At 32.4% G+C, this 19,433-nt stretch overlaps 5 protein-coding genes and 1 pseudogene across 8 annotated transcripts; 3 read left to right on the forward strand and 3 right to left on the reverse strand.

The window, feature by feature from the left end:
* The first annotated feature begins 462 nt into the window (after nt 1-462).
* Nucleotides 463-6,206, forward strand: LOC114873032 (hippocampus abundant transcript 1 protein). The gene is given in 16 exon segments (XM_046287039.1): nt 463-1,117; nt 1,639-1,787; nt 1,789-1,857; nt 2,042-2,375; nt 2,378-2,442; nt 2,522-2,539; nt 2,541-2,744; nt 2,916-3,199; nt 3,275-3,323; nt 3,325-3,367; nt 3,370-3,432; nt 3,435-3,467; nt 3,470-3,537; nt 3,539-3,577; nt 3,662-3,818; nt 4,084-6,206. Coding segments are annotated over 15 exon segments (1,638 nt in total). The 5' UTR covers nt 463-1,117; nt 1,639-1,682; the 3' UTR covers nt 4,191-6,206.
* A 105-nt stretch (nt 6,207-6,311) lies between these two features.
* LOC114873046 (TBC1 domain family member 7) lies at nt 6,312-7,685 on the reverse strand. Its single transcript, XM_029180897.2, is given in 6 exon segments — nt 6,312-6,509; nt 6,591-6,720; nt 6,787-7,071; nt 7,149-7,257; nt 7,260-7,497; nt 7,593-7,685. Coding segments are annotated over 6 exon segments (891 nt in total). The 5' UTR covers nt 7,635-7,685; the 3' UTR covers nt 6,312-6,422.
* On the reverse strand, nt 7,680-8,913 carry LOC114873048 (exosome complex component CSL4). Of its 2 annotated transcripts, XM_029180900.2 has the most exons (6): nt 8,782-8,913; nt 8,595-8,710; nt 8,269-8,517; nt 8,105-8,186; nt 7,929-8,048; nt 7,680-7,767 (listed from the first exon to the last, which is right to left on the reverse strand). In XM_029180900.2, exons 1-5 carry the CDS (start codon nt 8,810-8,812, stop codon nt 7,936-7,938), a joined length of 591 nt encoding a protein of 196 aa, XP_029036733.1. In that variant the 5' UTR covers nt 8,813-8,913; the 3' UTR covers nt 7,680-7,767; nt 7,929-7,935. The 2 variants fall into 2 exon arrangements, with proteins under 2 accessions (XP_029036733.1, XP_029036732.1); XM_029180899.2 differs by lacking the exon at nt 7,680-7,767 and having other exon boundaries at nt 7,891-8,048.
* Nucleotides 8,826-10,267, forward strand: LOC114873047 (DNA replication complex GINS protein SLD5). The gene has a single exon (XM_029180898.2). The coding sequence runs from the start codon at nt 8,918-8,920 to the stop codon at nt 9,566-9,568; it is 651 nt and encodes a 216-aa protein (XP_029036731.2). The 5' UTR covers nt 8,826-8,917; the 3' UTR covers nt 9,569-10,267.
* On the reverse strand, nt 9,803-15,835 carry LOC114873026 (annotated as a pseudogene).
* Nucleotides 15,836-15,997: 162 nt separating this feature from the next.
* Nucleotides 15,998-19,279, forward strand: LOC114873037 (tubulin alpha chain-like). 3 transcript variants are annotated; one of them, XM_029180883.2, is made up of 5 exons: nt 15,998-16,392; nt 16,876-17,095; nt 17,564-17,865; nt 17,927-18,508; nt 18,899-19,279. In XM_029180883.2, the coding sequence occupies exons 2-5, from the start codon at nt 16,891-16,893 to the stop codon at nt 19,136-19,138; spliced, it is 1,329 nt and encodes a 442-aa protein (XP_029036716.1). In that variant the 5' UTR covers nt 15,998-16,392; nt 16,876-16,890; the 3' UTR covers nt 19,139-19,279. The 3 variants fall into 3 exon arrangements, with proteins under 3 accessions (XP_029036716.1, XP_046143092.1, XP_029036717.1); XM_046287136.1 differs by lacking the exon at nt 15,998-16,392 and having other exon boundaries at nt 16,699-17,095; XM_029180884.2 differs by lacking the exons at nt 15,998-16,392; nt 16,876-17,095 and adding an exon at nt 17,317-17,493.
* The last annotated feature ends 154 nt before the right edge of the window (nt 19,280-19,433 follow it).

A 19,433-nucleotide genomic window follows, 5' to 3' on the forward strand; every position in this document is an offset into this window, starting at 1 on the left:
AATGTTTCGGACTTTATTGGCATAACATATTGGCATATTAGTACTTTTTATTACAGTAACATTGTATATGTATATAGATCCTTCGAATATATCGTACGTGCGCATATTGATCAGATGCCAACAACGTGTAGTGATAAGAAACAAGCATTCTGATTACCGAATGAATATGGAGCATAAATTTGATATTCTCAGTGTGTCAGAATCATTACGTTAAAAATGAATCATTATAGACAAACAATGAACAAAATGATTTATGTTTTTACTAGGTTTTTTAGGTTAGATTCCTATCAAAGTTATGATGAAAACAACTATAGTTTATATGGAAAAAGTGGGGTGGGGGGGTTTGATGTTAGAGTTGCAATGCAGTGATTCGGATTTTTCGTTTAAAAATTCTTGTAATTCCTGGCGAATAGGACGAAAGTATGGGATTCTGAAATTGATAAAAGTGACGAATAAATGTGCTTGAAAATTATAACAACAGGTGTTGACAATAAGTTATGACAGCGAGAAATGTAAAAAACGAGACAAATCACTCCACCCGATATCATTTTTGCTACCGGATCGTATCACTTTCTTATATAACCGCTTGACGCACGAATTTTACAAAGAATTTCAAAAACCATTTCTTGTGATCGTATACAAGACATACCTGACATTACGCTAAAATAATATTTTTTATAAAATTCTGCTGCTCGAATCTCTTCGTAAAATTGCTGGCAAAGACAACAAGTAGAATAATGTTCGACAGATGTAACGAGTATCGTTGAGAAAGGAAAAATTATTGAATGAAAAGTATTCAAATGACACTACATAAAAGAAGAAAACGAATTCTTCAGTTTTTTAAGCCTGAAATTGTGGATAATGTAGTGCTTTGTAAACACAAAAGTGTCTTTGAAAGTTACAAGAATTACAGTATGCAATGAAGACTTTAGACTGTTCTAAAAGTCTATATACATGACAGAAAAGTATATTTTTAAGATGATCATGTCTATATATTTTGTTTGATAGTATGAGTATAGCGCAAACTCTTTTGTACTTATATTGCTGAGAAATGTAAAAAGGAAGACATAGAAGGCAGCTGTATTTTGTTCCAATGAGAAAAGAGATGCGAAAAAAAGTAATTACGATAGAAAAATTTGTAAAATTATTCATATATAATGGTACTTACTGGTGACATGGTACCATATTTACTAAATAAGTTAGTCAATTTTTCTATAGTGCTGAATATCTTTTGTATTCACAAATTGTATCTCACAAACTTTATCTAGTATCCGATATTTTGATAAAGCACAAATGACAAAGGATTAATATTACAGCAATAAAAAGGAAGCTTGTTGCAATTACTAATTCAGTTATATGTATGTAGTTGAAAATATTATACTCTATACAAATTATATTTCATTAGACAAATTGATATGCAAGATACAATGAGAAATAGACACAGATGTAAAGCTTAAATATATTGAGAGAACGTATTTATCAAAAGCAAAAGGGATATAGAGCTTTTGAAATTGGAGTTACTACATAAATATAATTAATAAAGTACAGTAATGTAACAAATAACTATTAATGAAGATTAGATTGAACATTTGAAAATGTGCAATTGACATAATGCTAAGTCAAGGTTATTCGTTACAGTATTATATGGATCTGAACAACTGATAAATTGATAGAATCATAATATGGAAAGAAATATATATAGTAGCACTTCATTAGGGGTCATGCCCCCTGGGGCAACAGGGGGAGCAGAGGGCCTGGGCCCTTCCTGTTCTGAAATTCACAACAGCCCAAGAACATGCTATTGCTAAACTCACACCTCCTCTTACATTTGCTCAGCAATGCTACAGGCATCTTAAGGTCAGCTGTCACAATTTGCAAAGCGCTTATAGTTATTGATAAATTGAGAAAATGTTATAGTACATAAATTATCTTCCTTTGTTTCATATTTGTTGGGTTTAACAGATAGATATCATGGCTGCTTATGAAATGTATTAGCAGTTCAAATTGGATAATTTATATGATTCTTCATTTTCTTTTACAGAGTTCCGGTATCGGCGAGGCAAGTGTGTACCATGCTCTGGTTGTAATATTTTTGGAATTTTTTGCATGGGGTTTATTAACCATGCCTGTTATCTCTGTATTAAATATTACATTTCCAAATCATACGTTCCTGATGAATGGTTTGATAATGGGTATTAAAGGAATCTTGTCGTTTCTTTCCGCACCATTGATCGGTGCTTTGTCTGATGTGTGGGGTCGAAAATTCTTTCTCCTTATCACTGTAGCCTTCACATGTGCGCCAATTCCTCTAATGAGCATTAACACATGGTGGTTCTTTGCGATGATCTCCATCAGTGGTGTATTTGCTTGCACATTTCAGTGGTGTTTGCATATGTTGCCGATGTTACCGAAGAACATCAAAGATCTGCAGCATATGGTATGGTAAGTATATTATCATTAGATGTATGAAAACAAGATATTGAAGGAAGAGTATTTAATTCTGAAATATTTATTTTGTCAGGTTTCAGCAACTTTTGCTGGCAAGTATGGTAATAAGTCCAGCATTAGGAGATTACATCATGAAATTGTATGGAGAAAATCTTGTAGTTGCATTAGCGTCTGCTATTGCGGTGCTGGATGTGTTTTTTATATTAGTGGCTGTACCTGAAAGTTTGCCTGAAAAAGCTCGTCCACCAGCACCTATATCTTGGGAACAGGCAGATCCTTTTGCTTATCTTGGGAAGGTAACATATAAAGAGAATGTATTTGAAATCCATCCAAATTAGCTGGTTTATCTCTTAAAATAGATAGACTCATTGATTATCAGAATTCTTGTGTTCTATTTTAAACTGTGGCATAAAGTTCACTTTTATATAAAATATGTAAACGTTAATTATAGAATATTAAATATTTAGGTTGGCAAAGATCATACTATCTTAATGTTGTGTATTACTGTTTCCTGAGCTATCTTCCTGAAGCAGGGACAGTATAGTTGTATATTTGTCTATTTGACTAAAGTTATGGGATTTACTGCTTTGATGGTAGCAATTTTTATTGCTGTAGTAGGAATTTTAAGTGTTGGAGCTCAAAGTGTTTTGGGTCCTTTGATAAGGACACTTGGCAGTAAACATACTATAATGTTAGGTCTCTTATTTGAAATGTTACAACTTATGTGGTTTGGCTTCGGTTCGCAAACGTGGTAATGTTATTATTTCTTTTCTGATCCAAAGAAATAATAAATTATATCTTATTAAATTATTATTATAATTTCAAGGATGATGTGGGCAGCTGGAGTGCTTGCTTCTGTGTCAAGTATTACATATCCCTGCAATATCTGCATTCATATCCATGCATTCTGATGCTGATAAGCAGGCTTGGTACAAGGCATGGTAACTGGAATGCGTGGATTATGCAATGGTCTTGGACCAGCTATGTTGGAGTAATATTTTATCTCTTTCGTGTTGATCTCACGATAATTCACCATCCCTTCCCGCAAAGCCATCTCCTTTAGATGAAAATAATAAAACAGGAACTGCCAACGCAACATCTTGACATCATGCCACAAATAGTTACCCAGGTAAGTTGAATTATAAGATAAATATTTTTGAAATTAAAAATTTGTATATAAATGTATGTGAGATGTACCTTTTTTTTTTTTTAGCTTGTACCAGGACCACCATTTGTGTTTGGTGCATTACTTGTGATATGTGCATTACTAGTAGCTGCATTTATACCAGAATCAAACACAATGCCAACAGGTCCATTACATCATCCATCCACCTCCCGGAGGCCCTCCGGTAAATACGCATATCAGAAATGTACGTTAAAGGTTGCTAGTTATATTAAAATTCAGATGTATTTTCGGTGGTGGGTTTTATTTTAATCTATTACCTGAAACAGAATTACTGCATGTAAATTTCTTAAGAAATAATTATTTTAATTATTTATATAAAATACATCTATGTTTATATAACATATATATAATTTAATTAAAATTTAATTATTATATGTTACACACATATGCTAAGCACGCACACACGTACTCACGCATACGCTTTATATTAAATGTAACTACAATTTAAGGTTTATCCTTGGATGTACATTATGAAGGAGACAAATTGGGAAGTGGAAAAGGAAAAATAGGACCGTTATCACCTCTAGTCGATAATTGCAACTCTGCTGCTCTATAGCTATTATGAAAAATTAAGACAAGCCACAGTAAATAAAGAGGGTCACGTATCCTTACCCAGTGATGAAACTCTATAGTTAAAAGAAACGGTTACTATCAAGTGCACATTTACAAGGACATTAAGAGAACTGTCTATACTGTAGTATATTATGTCTTTAAGTCAATATTGAAGTTGATCTAGGATTTAGTTTAATATCTAGATTATGAGACACGTTTTTACGAACAGTGCTTGTTCCTTGATATTTCGGTTGAACTATAATTATTGAATTTAATTTGTTTAGAGTGTTTTGTTATATAAAGAAATGAAATTCTTAAAATTATCTTGTACTGAATCAAGCACTGGATATTTTAAATTATTTATCAGTGACTCCTGGTTTGTGTAGCTTGCCAGTATTGTAAAAGAGTGAAACGAATGAAAGTTATAACCAGTATTTTACTAGACTTATTACAAACAAACTAATGAATTCTTTTTCTTTATCATGTATGTCACCTATCGCTTAGTAGAATCGCGCAAAAGCACTTGTTATTTTGACCACTCATATCTTAGAACTTTAAATTAGGATATTTTCTATGATATTTTTGTGAATTGTCTCATACGAAAAAAAATTTTATTTATTTGTCAATATATTTTGTTTCATTTTTCATGCATTCCTTTGTTTTAAATATACCTTTAAATTAGAGAGAAGAATACAAAAGAAGAGTGTAATAATTGCAAAAGAATGAACAAAGACGTTGTAAATGAACTTTGCATAACTAGAATAGAAAATAAGTTTCCATTGATATATAATACTTAGCAAGAATTAGCTGTTGTTTGTAAAGTACATTAACTATTTTCCTTTTTCTTTTGGCATAAATATTTATTTTAATAATTAGATGTCAACAGAATGAATGCAATGGCCTTACTCAGAAAGAACACAATTTATATGAAATTATTCTTTGCCATTTAAAGACAGTGGTAAATTCTGATCCAGAATGTTATCAATATTATTGATTGAACGCTTATACCGTGTCCTCCCCACAAACGTTAAAATGTGCATGTTATAAATTGGAGTCATTGATGTTAAGAAGATACAACAATAGTGTAGTGTGTTCGTGCATTTTACTTGTATTTTGAAAGAGTTAGCGTCCGCAGAACTGTATGTGCATTGCCATAGCCTAATGACTATTTGAATTTGAAATCTGCTAAATTATTTAGGAATCAGTTCTGTTAGAATCACTGCACATTGCTAACAATTATTTTACACAAGTATATACAATCATTTTTTGTCAACGTACATGAAATTATTATCGTCATTTGTTACGAAATAATTAAGAGACAAAAGAGGATGCTCAAATCCAATTAAAAAAAAAAAGAAAACCAAAGAATGAATAGTAGCAGAAATTCTATTCAAAGTTGTAATATTAGGAAGTAACAGAAACCCATGAAACATGGTGCAATGCGTGAGCAAGAAATAAAATTTTGTATGATCTCATATTTTCTCCAAGAATCTTAATATTTTTTAAATTACAAGAAATGTATATAAATCACTGCATATTGTTTCATTTATAAAGACTAAAAAAGTTTATAATCTATTATTACTATTCCATTGTTTGGAATTACTCTGATATAATAAGTGCTATGCATATCGAAATTTAATATTATTTTCATATTATCGTTAAGGTAAATTGTGGAATGAAATTCCGCTACAATTGCACAATATAGAAGTATATAACATGATTATTTTATTACGATAAATAATGCAATATGAATCTTCGGAGATCTATTGTTTATATCAGATTTCTTGGAGAATACTGATGTAAATTATAACGATTTTATGTTTACTGCTTGATTTGAGAAAACTTGCTCTTATACATTAAAATACATCAACACTGTTGTAATATATTATTGCAAAGAAAGAAAACAACTGAAAAATCACAATATTAAAAATAAAGTCCAGTTTAAGACTTAACATAAAGTAAGTAATTGTATATGTACAATGTATGAAAGATACATTAATAAATAATTATTTTTAAAATACAAGTTTTGTTTTAAAAATGGATCCTTACCTTTTATAAAAAATTATATCTGGTAACACAACCACAAAATTCATTAAAATATAAAAATTTTTATGAATTTTCAACATCTATTTGAAGATCTTTTATTTAAATTGTGTTTAATAATTTAATTACAGATTATAGCACAGTGGTTACAATCAGAATTGTTTCCTGCTAAATATGGTAGTTTTTAAACAATTTATGAAATAGTTGTTAATGTTGAACCACTTTGTTGCCAAGATTCAATTGCTTTGTTGACAATTACTTCTGAAGTTTCTTCTGTTATCTAGAATACAAATATTTATACAAAATTGATTGCTTAATTCGTTTCTCAAGTACAACCAAATATAAATAGATATTTTCGTACATTAGAAATAGTATTTAGGATACCATCTATGTTCTCACATCTCAATAAAAGTCGTCTTAAAGTTGTGAGAGTTACTACAGTGACAAAGATTAAAATTCTATATGCTCCCACAGCTATTTTATCCCAAATTCTAGAAGTAAATGCACAAATAATACATAATCATTTCATTTCTTTGTATTCAGATTAATACACGTACTTTGCTATAGAACCATCAGATATTGTTCCTGCAAAACATGAACAAAACCAAAGATCATATGGAATATTATGAAGTGCTTCAATTTTGACAAGATGTTTGTACAGTTCTGGATCTTCTCTTTCCAACAATGTACAAGTACATTCTTGTAATCTGCTCACTTCCTTCTGAAATTTTTGTACTTGATCTAAGAGTCCACATAATATCCAATATGTGTCTACAAGCTTTTCCTCTGGAGAATCAATGTCAACAATGTGCCATAAAGTTTCAGCCATTCTACACATAGCTCTAAAATGAATATCACAGTTGAAAAATACAATGATCCAATAAATTATATTACATAGGATTTTGAAATAAAGCAAGACCTATGTAAAGGCATTTCTAATTGAGTATTTATATCAAGCTTTGCTCTTCTAGTACGCAATAACCACATAGTTAGAAACATTAAATAAGGTTTTGTGCAATCATCCAAATCTTGGTAACTTTTAATGCCTTCTGCAGGTCCTGAAATTCAGCTTTTCTTTGATTCATTATAAATTTATGACTGTCTACATAAACTGGTATCACATCCAGTAATATTTTCCATAGAAAATTTCTATATATAACAGGGACTGTAAATCGTAAGCAAAATTGTTTCAGTTTTGCTTTATCAAAAGGACGTTCTTTAAGTAGTATTTCTAAAGATTTTTTCTCTTCGACACTACGAAATCCCACCTGTTAAATCATATAATTATTCAGTGTTATTCATAAAACTCGTTTTTTGGTTATGTTACATACATTAAAATAAATTTGGATCTAAAAGTATTTACCTTTTCGTAATAAGATGAACGAAAATTACGTTCATCGGTCATTTTTAATTGCCAAACGTTTTAAACTTATGGTGTAATTATTTGAAACTGTTTTATCATATTCGGGTTGAGAATTACTGGCGAGCGGTTAATCATAAGATGCTTTCATGTCTTTTCCTTGAATCTGACAAATGTTCTAATAAAAAATAACACCTTTCAATTATGTTATATATAATGTATGAATGCACTAAAAAATATTTATTACATATTCAATAAAATAGATATTTCGTCCTTACTTATTATTCTAAATTATAAAATATTTTTATATAATTTTATTTTTGATAAGTATATATATACATAGTAATTATCGTTCTCCAGCGACGTGTTCTGGAATAATTTTTGCTACTTTCCTAAATTCCTTACGTAACGTTTTAGGACACTGCATTTGTGTCCAGCTTATAGGTATCATGGCTACACCTGTAAAATAATAATTATTAGCTAAATGGAAACAAATTATAGTTTAGATTACTAACCTTCTTCACTGTGTGCTATAACTACACCTAATTCATTTTCTGCTGTACTTAATTGATAAGTATGCGCTTCTGTCATTGGCATCTAACAACTCTGTATTGGAAATTATATCTTACACAAGATAATATGTTTGCACCAAAATAGACAGAAAATTATGAAAGGATACAACTCTTGCAAGAATAATATCCCCAGGTCTGAAAGACTTGTACATTTGAATATTGCTCTTATCTAATGCACGTACATCTTCTTTTCTTAGAATCCCTCTGTAAGGTCTTGTCAATACAATGTCACCTATGCATTTTATACTACATTTACAAAATCTCTGATTAACAACTGTAACCATAGCAGTTACAATGTCACCTGGTGCTGGAACAGTGCTCTGTTCTGTTATTCCATGGACTTCTATAGTTCTAGTCTGAAATATAACATTAGTTATATAACTAATTGTTCTATAATAATATTTTGAATTATCTTAGTAATATATTTTCATACATTTTCCTCTTGTATTAGTTTAACTATGCCTGCAAGTTTAGAGTAAATATAACCTTGTTGTTCATATGTTCCAGAGCCAGCTATGTTAACCTTATCAGAAACACATAATCTTTGACCTAATGAAAGAAAAGAAATAAAGCTTATTTTTGACTTTAATGTCAAGTTATTTCATTCATAATAAATTTACCTGGTACACAAACAATAATATCTTCTCCCATCTTCCCTAATCTATTTTAATTGGAGCTAACCGTTGTGCTCCTCCTCCTCTCCCTTTATTAATACCGGCCATATTTGCCTTATTTTTGGCTACGGTGGTGTGAAATATGGAAAGTGAGTCGAAATCGATGACAAATACAGAGGACGACGAAGTGGAAGAAAAAGAATTTACCGCTCAGGGTGTTTTATTGGCGATAGAAAAAGCCTGGTTGAATGAGAAATTTGCACCTGAGATTTTACCTCATCAGTCTGAGTTAGTTGACTGTATGTTGCAACAAATCACCCACATGGAGGAAAACATGAAGAGGTTAGAAAAAGGGGACCTAAGATTAATGATTCACATGATGGAGTTAGACAGGATTAGATTTTTGGTATCTAGCTACCTTAGGACTCGATTAGAAAAAATTGAAAAATATGTTATTCACATACTTTCCCAAGAAGCTGATAGATCTTTGGAAGATTGTTATCTAACTTCTGCGGAGCTTCAGTTTGCAAAAGACTATCTTGCAAGCATTGAAACACTTTTTAAAGCCACTGCTTTGAGTCACATGCCTGGAAATTTTCAAGGATTTGAAAAGGAGCAGTTAATTGTGAAACCTAATATGCATGCATATATATTTTTACAGTCTAATGATAGAATTAATGGAGTTGTACTACCTGGATCATTAGATGAAGAAATAAATTTTGAACCAGGTTCTGCACACATTGTACCATATAAAGCTGTTGCAGATTTAGTTAAAGTGGAGCTGTTCAATTAATATAATTTCTTGCATACATTAATATTTCACAAGGAATATTTTATAACAGAAATCAAACAAACTTACATTTTTTATAAAAACAGTGGTCAATAAAGTTTGTTAAATGAAATATATAAGACTGATACTTTTCTAGGAGATATTTATATAAAGTTAGATTATTAAAAATAAATTATAATAGAAGTTTTGGAAGATTTTTAAGTACTATTATTAAAAAAGAAACTAAATAATCATATATTACATTTATACAATATTTAATATAATAATCTTTTGAACATTGTACAATATTGTTTATAAAATCATGTGTGTTGGAACATTAAAGCAGAATATACAAAATATGTTTTGTGATACACAATGTTCAAAGAATATCAAAATATTACTATACAAGGTACAATAATCTTTAACATTTGATTCTTTGCAAATGGACTAATGTTGACATAAAAAAAATATTTCATTATATTACTGCCACTATGTCATGTTATATAATAAATCTATATTGATTTAATAGGAACAATATTGGTAAGTGTCAAAGTTACATGAGATCTAAGCTCATATATTAAGATTTTCAAAAAACATTACAAAATTAAGTATCTGATTTTACAATGATTCTACCTACATTCTAAAGATTATTTTAAAGTCTGTAATTACAAAGATACGTGTACACTGCCTTTTAAAATAATTAAATAAGTACATAAAAAAGTACGAACGTTGCATGATTTTCTATAATATTCTACAAACCTTTATAAGCATATATTTATGCTCCTTTAATCTTCTTTAAAAATCGTATTACCATTGATGGTTGGTGACGGTAATTGCGGTTCTGTATTGTTTGAAACGTTATTATAAGCCTAAAACATAATAACGATTTGTGAAATTACAATGAATTTTTGCAAGCATAGCAATCACGAGTAAAAGAAAATTGAATATACCTCTTTTGCAATATTTTTAAGCTGTTCGGACATTGTTCTTCCAGTTTCTTTGACCATGCTGGTAAAATGACCTGATTCATTTTTAAGTAAAATATATGGATGATCAAATTCAACTGCTTGTCCATGATCCATAACTAATACTGTGTCGCTATCCATTATCGTGTTCAATCTATGTGCTATAGTTAATACTGTGCAATTCTTGAACTTTTGTCGTATAGTCCTTTGTATTAAAGCATCTGTCGATGGATCTACGTTAGCCGTAGCCTCATCGAGGAGAAGAATTTATTATTTCTTAAAATTGCACGTGCTAGACAAATCAATTGTCTTTGTCCTACACTGAAGTTAACTCCTCCTTGGTCAACGTAATAATCCAGGGAGGAAATTGATGACTTTAGTTCTACATCATCGAGCGCAGCCCAAATAGTAGCATCATCGAAATTATGAAATGGATCGAGATTATCTCGAAGTGTTGCTGAAAATAAAATAGGTTCTTGGGGGATAATAGAGATTTTCTTTCGCAATTCATGAAGACCTATTTCTTTTGTATCCAAATTATCTATGTAAATAGCACCCTCCAGTTTCGCTAAACGAAACAAAGCTGATATTAAAGAGGTCTTACCAGCACCGGTACGACCAACTATTCCTATCTGAAAAAATAAAAAAAAAAACATTTGTCAATTAATATCAGCATATGACATGTTTATTATGCGAAGAAGTAATGAAAAATTACCTTTTCACTTGGTTTTATAACAAAACATAAGTCTTTGAGAACCGGGGGCATTGAATCTTCGTAACGTAAATATACATGATCAAAAATAATTCCTCCATCGAAAGGCCACTGTGCGGACGGTTTCTTGTTTGGTTCACTTTCAAATGGTCCCTCTTTTTCGAGTTGTGTAAATTGTAAAATTCGTTCTACGCTAGTCATTTGTGCAATTGTTTCAGCGGTTTGACGCATTCCGTGTTGAAGCATTCCACATAGAATTAACACTTGCGATAAGGCTAGACCCACGTTTCCGGCGAATGTATTTTCTAAAGATATGCATATATACATATGTATATCAATTACACAAAGTGATTCATGCTACTGACGTTATCAAATAATAAATTACCATTGTCAAATATGATGAAGCTATACGTAATGAAAGCAATAAAACAAATAGAGACCATATCTAATGCAAATCCAAAGCAACACCTGTTACTAGAGTTAAATAATAGGCACTAGTATGAAGATCTTGATGGACATCGAACTCTTTAGAAACCATGTCTTGCGCACCAGCAGAACGAATTGTCGTCAGCCCCAGTAACGAGGAGCTTACATGAGAAAATACAGGACTTTTTGCTAAAAATTTAAAGAATTGTTAACGATGTTGCATCAAAAGTATACTGACTGACTTAATAAATTACTAATAAAAAACTCGTACTAGTTCCTTCATAACGTTTCATAGTTTGTGCACTTTTAAGGTAAACGTTTCGTATCTGCCAATATAAGAAACCCATAACAAGCATTGGAAACAGTGTCCACCAATTGATAATTAGAACTTGAGCTAAAATTCCGACCATTACGGCAAATATTTGAATAGACTCTATCATTGTTCTCGGTAATACTTCATCTACAGCTCCAACATCCTTAGAAAAAACGATTTAAAATACGACCTGAAATTTAATATTATTATCAGATTTTTGGGTAATTGTTAATGTATATTTTTTATTTCATTCTTACCAGACGGGTGTGTGTCAAAAAATAACATCGGTGCTTTAAGTAAGCACGAAAACATGAGATTATGAAGATTCTTACTGGCATTCATACACAGTTTATAAAATACGAGGTTTCTTATGGAAGTAAACAATATGCTTGCAATGATAAAACCTCCGTAAATCCACAAAGCAGTTTCATAATCGAGATAAGTCGTATCAGTGGAAATCGCATTAATAGCCCACACCTAAAAGACATAAAAACAGTCAGAATAACCATTATTTTCTAAATTTAAAACAAGTCAAATAAAATTACGAACACTATCGTTAAAACTTTTATTTTCCGAAGCTATTAATAATTCTGAGTCTGTATTATTAAAAACATTCATATCAAATGGTAACGTTTCGTTCATTGGTTCAGTTGTATTGTCTGTAAAGGCAAGTGGAGCTGTAAGATTATCTTTAAATAGTTGCACTGTATGATTATCATGTTCATTTTTTATGCGCATCTCCTCATGTTTTGTCCTGATAACAAAACAGACATATTAGAATATGCACGATTTATATTAAATGTAAGCAATAATAATAGATCTACCAACCAATAAGCAACCCAATAATCGCAACCACTGCTTCCTATCTGCCCCACAATTAAAGTTAAGAAGAAGCACAAAATCATGATTACAGAACCTCCAGCTCTAAAATATCTCCAGTAAAGTGACTTAGAAAGGTTCCCTTTAGCCATTAATTCCTCTGTTTCTTCTGGTTCTGCTTCTTCGTCATCTCTATCGTTACCGGAAGTAAGGGATACATCAGTTGTGCTATTTCCTATGGCTTCTACGGCTTCAGAATCTCCTTTACTTTCTTCCACTGAAAGTGCATGTAAGAAATCTATGCGTTTCGCTTGAAGTTCTACGAATGTTCCTTGAAATTCAATTTTACCCTAAAATAAAAACCGTAACAGCATTAGCAATAACAATACAATTAAAATTTCAATTGCAATTACTCACGTTGTTTAACATAATGATATAATCGCAATTTCTTAGATGTTGTATTTGATGAGTTACTAGGATTCTTGTTTTATCTCGAAGATAACTTTTAATACACTCGTTAAACAACTGTTTACCTACGTGTGTATCAACCGCGGATAATGGATCGTCTAATAAATATATATCTGCATTTCTGTACACAGCCCTGTTACAAAGATTATCCATGTAATTTTAAGCATTATCGATGTAAAATTAATTTCATTTTATTAGGATTTACCTAGCCAAATTTATTCTTGCGCGTTGCCCGCCGCTAAGCGATGCGCCTCTATCTCCGACCAAAGTTTTATCGCCATAATTAAATTGTTGAAAATCTTTAGTCAGAGCACACACTTTAACGATATTGTTATACTTTTCTTTATCGTAAGGTTGTCCGAAAAGTATATTATTTCGCACCGTACCTGCGAATAACCACGCTTCTTGACTAGCATAAGATACACTACCATTTACCCGTATTTCTCCATAAGATTGTTGTAACTCTCTTAAAATTAATTGAAGGAAGGAACTCTGAAATATGCATGCATAAAAAGTGGATAGATTTGATATAATTAATTATAGAGATATAATTCCTCAAGGAACGTAGATACCTTTCCTGCACCAACTGAACCAACAATAGCATAAAGCTTTCCAGCTTCTATTTGAACATTAACGTCATGTAATGTATTTACAATTGCACTGTCGGTCCAAGATGCTGTAATATTTTTCATTATAATACTGCCATTTCCATTGGTTTGGTAAGAATTAATTACATTACTATTTTCTTTCAACGAGAGAAATTTCTGAGAAAAAAAGAATACCGACGTGTACAATATGAAGGAGATTAAATTAAATAATAATAATTATATACCTCACCTCCAGCCTCTTAATAGATACAGAAGCCTCTGCAGCAGCTGATACAGCCATGGGATATAATATAGCCATAGTAAGTTGAAGAATATTAAAGTACTGTGCCATTGAAAACACTTTATCAGCGGATATAGTATTTCCGAGAAGTACGTACGCCATAATTGTAAAATATAATGTTGTTCGTTCGGTGAACACAAAAGTGGCTAAAGTAAAACCTCGTAAGTACGATGTAAGTGTGAGAACGTCTACTTCGCGGCTGAAACATAATTGAGCATTCAAATATACTTAACAATGTACGATCCGTTAATCATAAAACGTAGAAACGAACCTTCTAACAAGACTAACAAGCTTTTCAAACGGTTCTTCCCAAGTATACATTTTAATAACTTGAATTCCTGCAATAATTTCCGACATTAAACGTACTCTTTCGTCGGTTCTTAACGCAATTTTTAATCGCAATTTTGATATCCATTTGCCCATATATCCTGTAATAAAATCAAGTTACTTAACACCATTTTCTATCTATTAAAATTTCTTGATAGAAAATAATGTGGTACCTTGAAGAGGTATAGTTTGAATGCTTATAAGGAAAACACCAGCAAATGCAGCAACTCCAACATTTTTCCAAATCATAAAGGCAATAAGAGTTCCTTGAATTGGTAAAATCCAAATGAAGTGCAATGATATAAACAATTGTTCAAACCTTCCCACATCATTTGATAATAGATTTATAATCTGTCCTGGAGTAGTAACATTGGTGGAAGATTTTGATAAACGTAAAATCTAAAATAAACAGATGTAATACTAGATAAATTGAAAAATTTCCAAAAGATGATTTACATTACCTTTCTATACATTAGAGAGGAACATGCTACTCTCACTCTCATTCCAACTTCCATTAAACCTAAATTTGAATGATGAGTAATGAAAGCTATACATAAAGTCATAAGTACAACAGCTGAAGCATAAATGTATGCTTCAGTGGCAGTAGATACAGATCTAGGATCAAAATGCCAAATTAATAGGCCTAGCACGTACGGTTGTAGGACCCTGTAACATTAAGATAGCATTATTTATTATTGTCCAATGCATATGAAAGAAACTCTTACCTCAATACAATTGCTACAAAGAACTGCCATCCTCCATAATAAGCAAAGGACCATGCAAATGTTTTTCGTAAAGCAGTAAAAAACCTGGGCTTTCTATAATCTTCTTCAGCTGCTTTAATCTCTTTGAACCAATTCCTAAGTGCAATGAAAACACAAATAAAATTCTATTGATATTAATCTTACGTACATAAGATTATTTCACACTTACCTCTCAAGTTTATCTCCGAGAAGTTGGCTAACATCATTTGGCATAACATTATATATATCTTTAAGTTCAAGATCATGGTCCCTTCCATACCAGAACAGAGGTTTCAACCACCTTGAAATGTTTGAATAAAAGGATTATTGGTTGAAATGTATAATCAGAAATGATATTAAAAACTTACCAAAATATTAATTTGCTAAAAAAATTTGCTGACAACTTTGGATTAGGATTATCATACTTCTTGCTAGCATCCATGATTGATTCTTTTACACACACTATGGGCACTCGTGCTAGAGTAAATCATACCGTTTGAAAAATTCCAACAATTCACGAGTCACGCTGAAGCATCGAAATCATGCTAGTAAAAAAATAACTCTTCGTGTCATCATCAAAGAGGTACGAGTAACAACTCGAACTCTCCCGACAAGCCGATAGAGTTTTCCTGTTTCAAGACTGTTATCATAAAATGTACCATGAAATGATCTAATAGCACGTGCGAGAACACGCGCATGATCAATTGGACGCGTCTACATAAGGCCCTAGAGATCTCAATGTATTGGACGTTACTCCCATCAAGATACTCGATGCTAAAATGTCAAGGTCGTTGACATTTGTCGAACGTTAACGGATCCACTTTACTATCTATTTTTAAGCAGTGTTGGAACATGTTCACATACTAATTAACTATATCTAAAGTGAAATAAAGTGAGACATAACAATTTGCTATTCACACATTATTCCTGGTACAATGAATTGAATTATAATTCAGCGGATTGAACATTGAACAGCAAACACTAATACTAGATTTTATTTTTATACATGTATGTATAAAAAAAGACTATAAATGTACTTGAAAAAGTATTGCAATAAAATTAAACCGTTCGAAAGAGATGAGCATAAGGAACGAGTTAAAAATTAAAATCGATAAACGCTATCGCTGATATAAAATGTGTAAATTAGATAAGTAAAATAAATAACAGAAATTACACGATTACTGCAAGTAAGTATACTGCTAAATAAAATTCGATTCGAATTTCATTTTTTTTCTCTTCTTCTCTCGTTTTTTTACTATGCGTTTTCGTTGTCCAGACAACTGAAATAAATTATTGTCAGTTTTTCTTCGAGGTAGCGGATGGCCGACTTCCAAAATTTCTTGTAAATTAATCAATATCCTTTTTTAAATACTTTTTCGGTCCCACGATTCAAGAAAATCTGAAATAATATTTCAAGACAACGTATAGTTAAAAATTTATCAAAATGGTACGATATATTTACTGAAATTTATAATTTTTCTTCGTACAATTCTTCTCCTCTGGAGAACCTTTAACGCTCGATACAACAATCGCGAAATAATATTATTTTAAAGTTACGTCGCAAAACATAAAATCTTCTTTACGGCGAAAACACGTCGTAATCGTCGTAATTACGTTTTCACCTTGAAGATATCAAAATGTTTACTAACGAAAATTATGTTTTAATATAGCGCGAGTGTATATCAATGCACGTAGGCCAGGCAGGCGTTCAAATGGGCAACGCGTGTTGGGAATTGTATTGCCTCGAACATGGAATCCAACCGGATGGAACGATGCCGTCAGACAAAGTGTCCGGCACAAACGATTGTTTCAACACATTTTTCAACGAGACTAGTTCTGGGAAGATGGTACCGCGTGCGGTGATGGTTGATCTTGAACCTACAGTCGTTGGTTAGTTTAACCCTGCCACCGCTAAAATACTCATAGAATGAATCGTTCGTCCACGTGACGTTAACGTGTACGCAATCGATCAGAAATTAAAAGAATCTCGTTCAAGGTCCTAGCGTTACTGATAGTAAGATTAAAATGTATCTAGACTAAGTCTAAGTATTTTTTAATATGATTTACTGATAAACAAATATGCCGATCATCGTTTAAAAGGGGTAGAAATGAAATTCTCGACGAGTCATTGTCCCTACCACTCTTCTGGTATCCCCTAAAGATGGTAATACCTGACTCGTTTGCGTTCTACTTGCTTTTTAATCTTATCCTCCAAAGCCAGAAAGTAAATTACTCTGGAGATAATATGAAAGCGAACGAGACAGGTGTTACCATTCTTGTGGAATGCGGTGGGAATGACGAATTGCCATTTCTAATTACTCTGTAACGCTTAAGATAATAAGAGATACTCTGTTGCAGATGAAGTAAGAATCGGTTGTTACAAGAAACTGTATCACCCGGAGCAATTAATTACCGGGAAGGAGGATGCTGCCAACAATTATGCTCGGGGTCATTATTCCATCGGCAGGGAAGTGATAGACTCCGTGATGGATAGAGTTCGGAGGCTGACGGATCAATGCACCGGTCTTCAAGGTTTCTTCGTGTTCCATTCGTTCGGTGGTGGTACCGGCTCGGGATTTACTTCGTTGCTCATGCAGAAACTTTCAGACGACTATGGAAAGAAAAGCAAATTAGAATTTGCCGTGTACCCAGCCCCCCAAGTATGAACCTACCGAACTTAAGGAATCCGATTGTTTTAAACGAAAGTAATCAACTATTTAGGTATCTACCGCTGTCGTTGAACCTTATAACGCGATCCTTACGACTCACACCACTATCGGTCATTCGGATTGCGCGTTCATGGTAGACAACGAGGCGATTTACGATATATGTAGACGAAAACTCGGAATCGAACGGCCCTCGTACGCTAATTTAAATCGTCTGATCAGTCAAGTGGTGTCCTCGATAACAGCATCTCTGAGATTCGATGGGGCCTTGAACGTGGACTTGACCGAATTTCAAACGAACTTGGTACCATATCCTAGGATACATTTCCCTCTAGCCACTTACGCCCCAGTTGTATCCGCTGATAAGGCTTTCCACGAGGGTATGTCCGTTGCCGAAATAACATCCGAATGCTTCGAGGCATCGAATCAGATGGTGAAATGCGATCCACGGGAAGGAAAATATATGGCATGTTGTTTATTGTATCGCGGTGATGTCGTGCCTAAAGATGTAAATGCAGCGATAGCCGCGATGAAGAGGAAAAGTTGCATACGTTTCGTTGATTGGTGTCCGACTGGTTTCAAAGTCGGCATCAATTACCAGCCGCCTACCGTTGTTCCTGGTGGAGACCTTGCAAAGGTATCTATTTTATATTACGTAAATACGTCGTTACCGTAGACGGTAATTAAAGAGTACAACGATTCTTATGCTTCATCTTGTCCTGTGTAAGTTGTGTAGTATCGGGAAGGCTGATGCTTGCATCTCTTTTGCAAATGCATGGATATCAAAGACTTCAGAGTTATCTTCGCTTGTATGCCACTTCTTTTATCTGTAATGCCGTCTAATTGATATTACAGTAGGTGACGAAGTAAATGATAAAAGTAATTAAGTAATTGAACGATGAAGTATACATTGGAGTACCTCTTATGTAAAATTATTTCATCACAGCTTGTGACATAGAATGACTATGAAGAAAGATGAACAAAGTTGCTGTTCGAAGCTGTGTTAAATATTTTTGAAATTTTTTAGGTGAAACGAGCGGTTTCAATGTTGTCTAATACTACGGCCATCGAGGAAGCATGGGCAAAATTGAATAACAAGTTTGATCTCATGTTCCATAAACGAGCATTCGTTCACTGGTATGTTGGAGAAGGTATGGAGGAAGGTGAGTTTGCTGAGGCGCGTGATGATCTTGCTGCATTGGAGAGGGATTACGAAGAAGTTGCGCTCGAATCATCAACCACACCAGATGCTTCGTTGGAATATTAAAAGAAATATGTAAAATTCTTTTAAATACAGTTGGCACATTTTGGCTACCTGGAATGAAAAAGCAATTTTTGTATAATATGCCCCTTATGTTTTTGTAATTTATTATATTTATTTTTTATTAAAAGTATATTTGTTTGATAACATTGTTGTCTTTTTACAAAATAAACCAAAAAAAAAATGTGTACCTTTGAATCTGCTGTTTTTATTTGTTATAGAGTACTAAAAGTAAAAGACTTATTACGAATTTCAAATCTTTTAAACTAAACTAATATTCGATTTATAATTATTGCACAGA

The sequence above is a fragment of the Osmia bicornis genome, chromosome 9, assembly GCF_907164935.1.
Source record: "Osmia bicornis bicornis chromosome 9, iOsmBic2.1, whole genome shotgun sequence".
Taxonomy (NCBI): domain Eukaryota; kingdom Metazoa; phylum Arthropoda; class Insecta; order Hymenoptera; family Megachilidae; genus Osmia; species Osmia bicornis.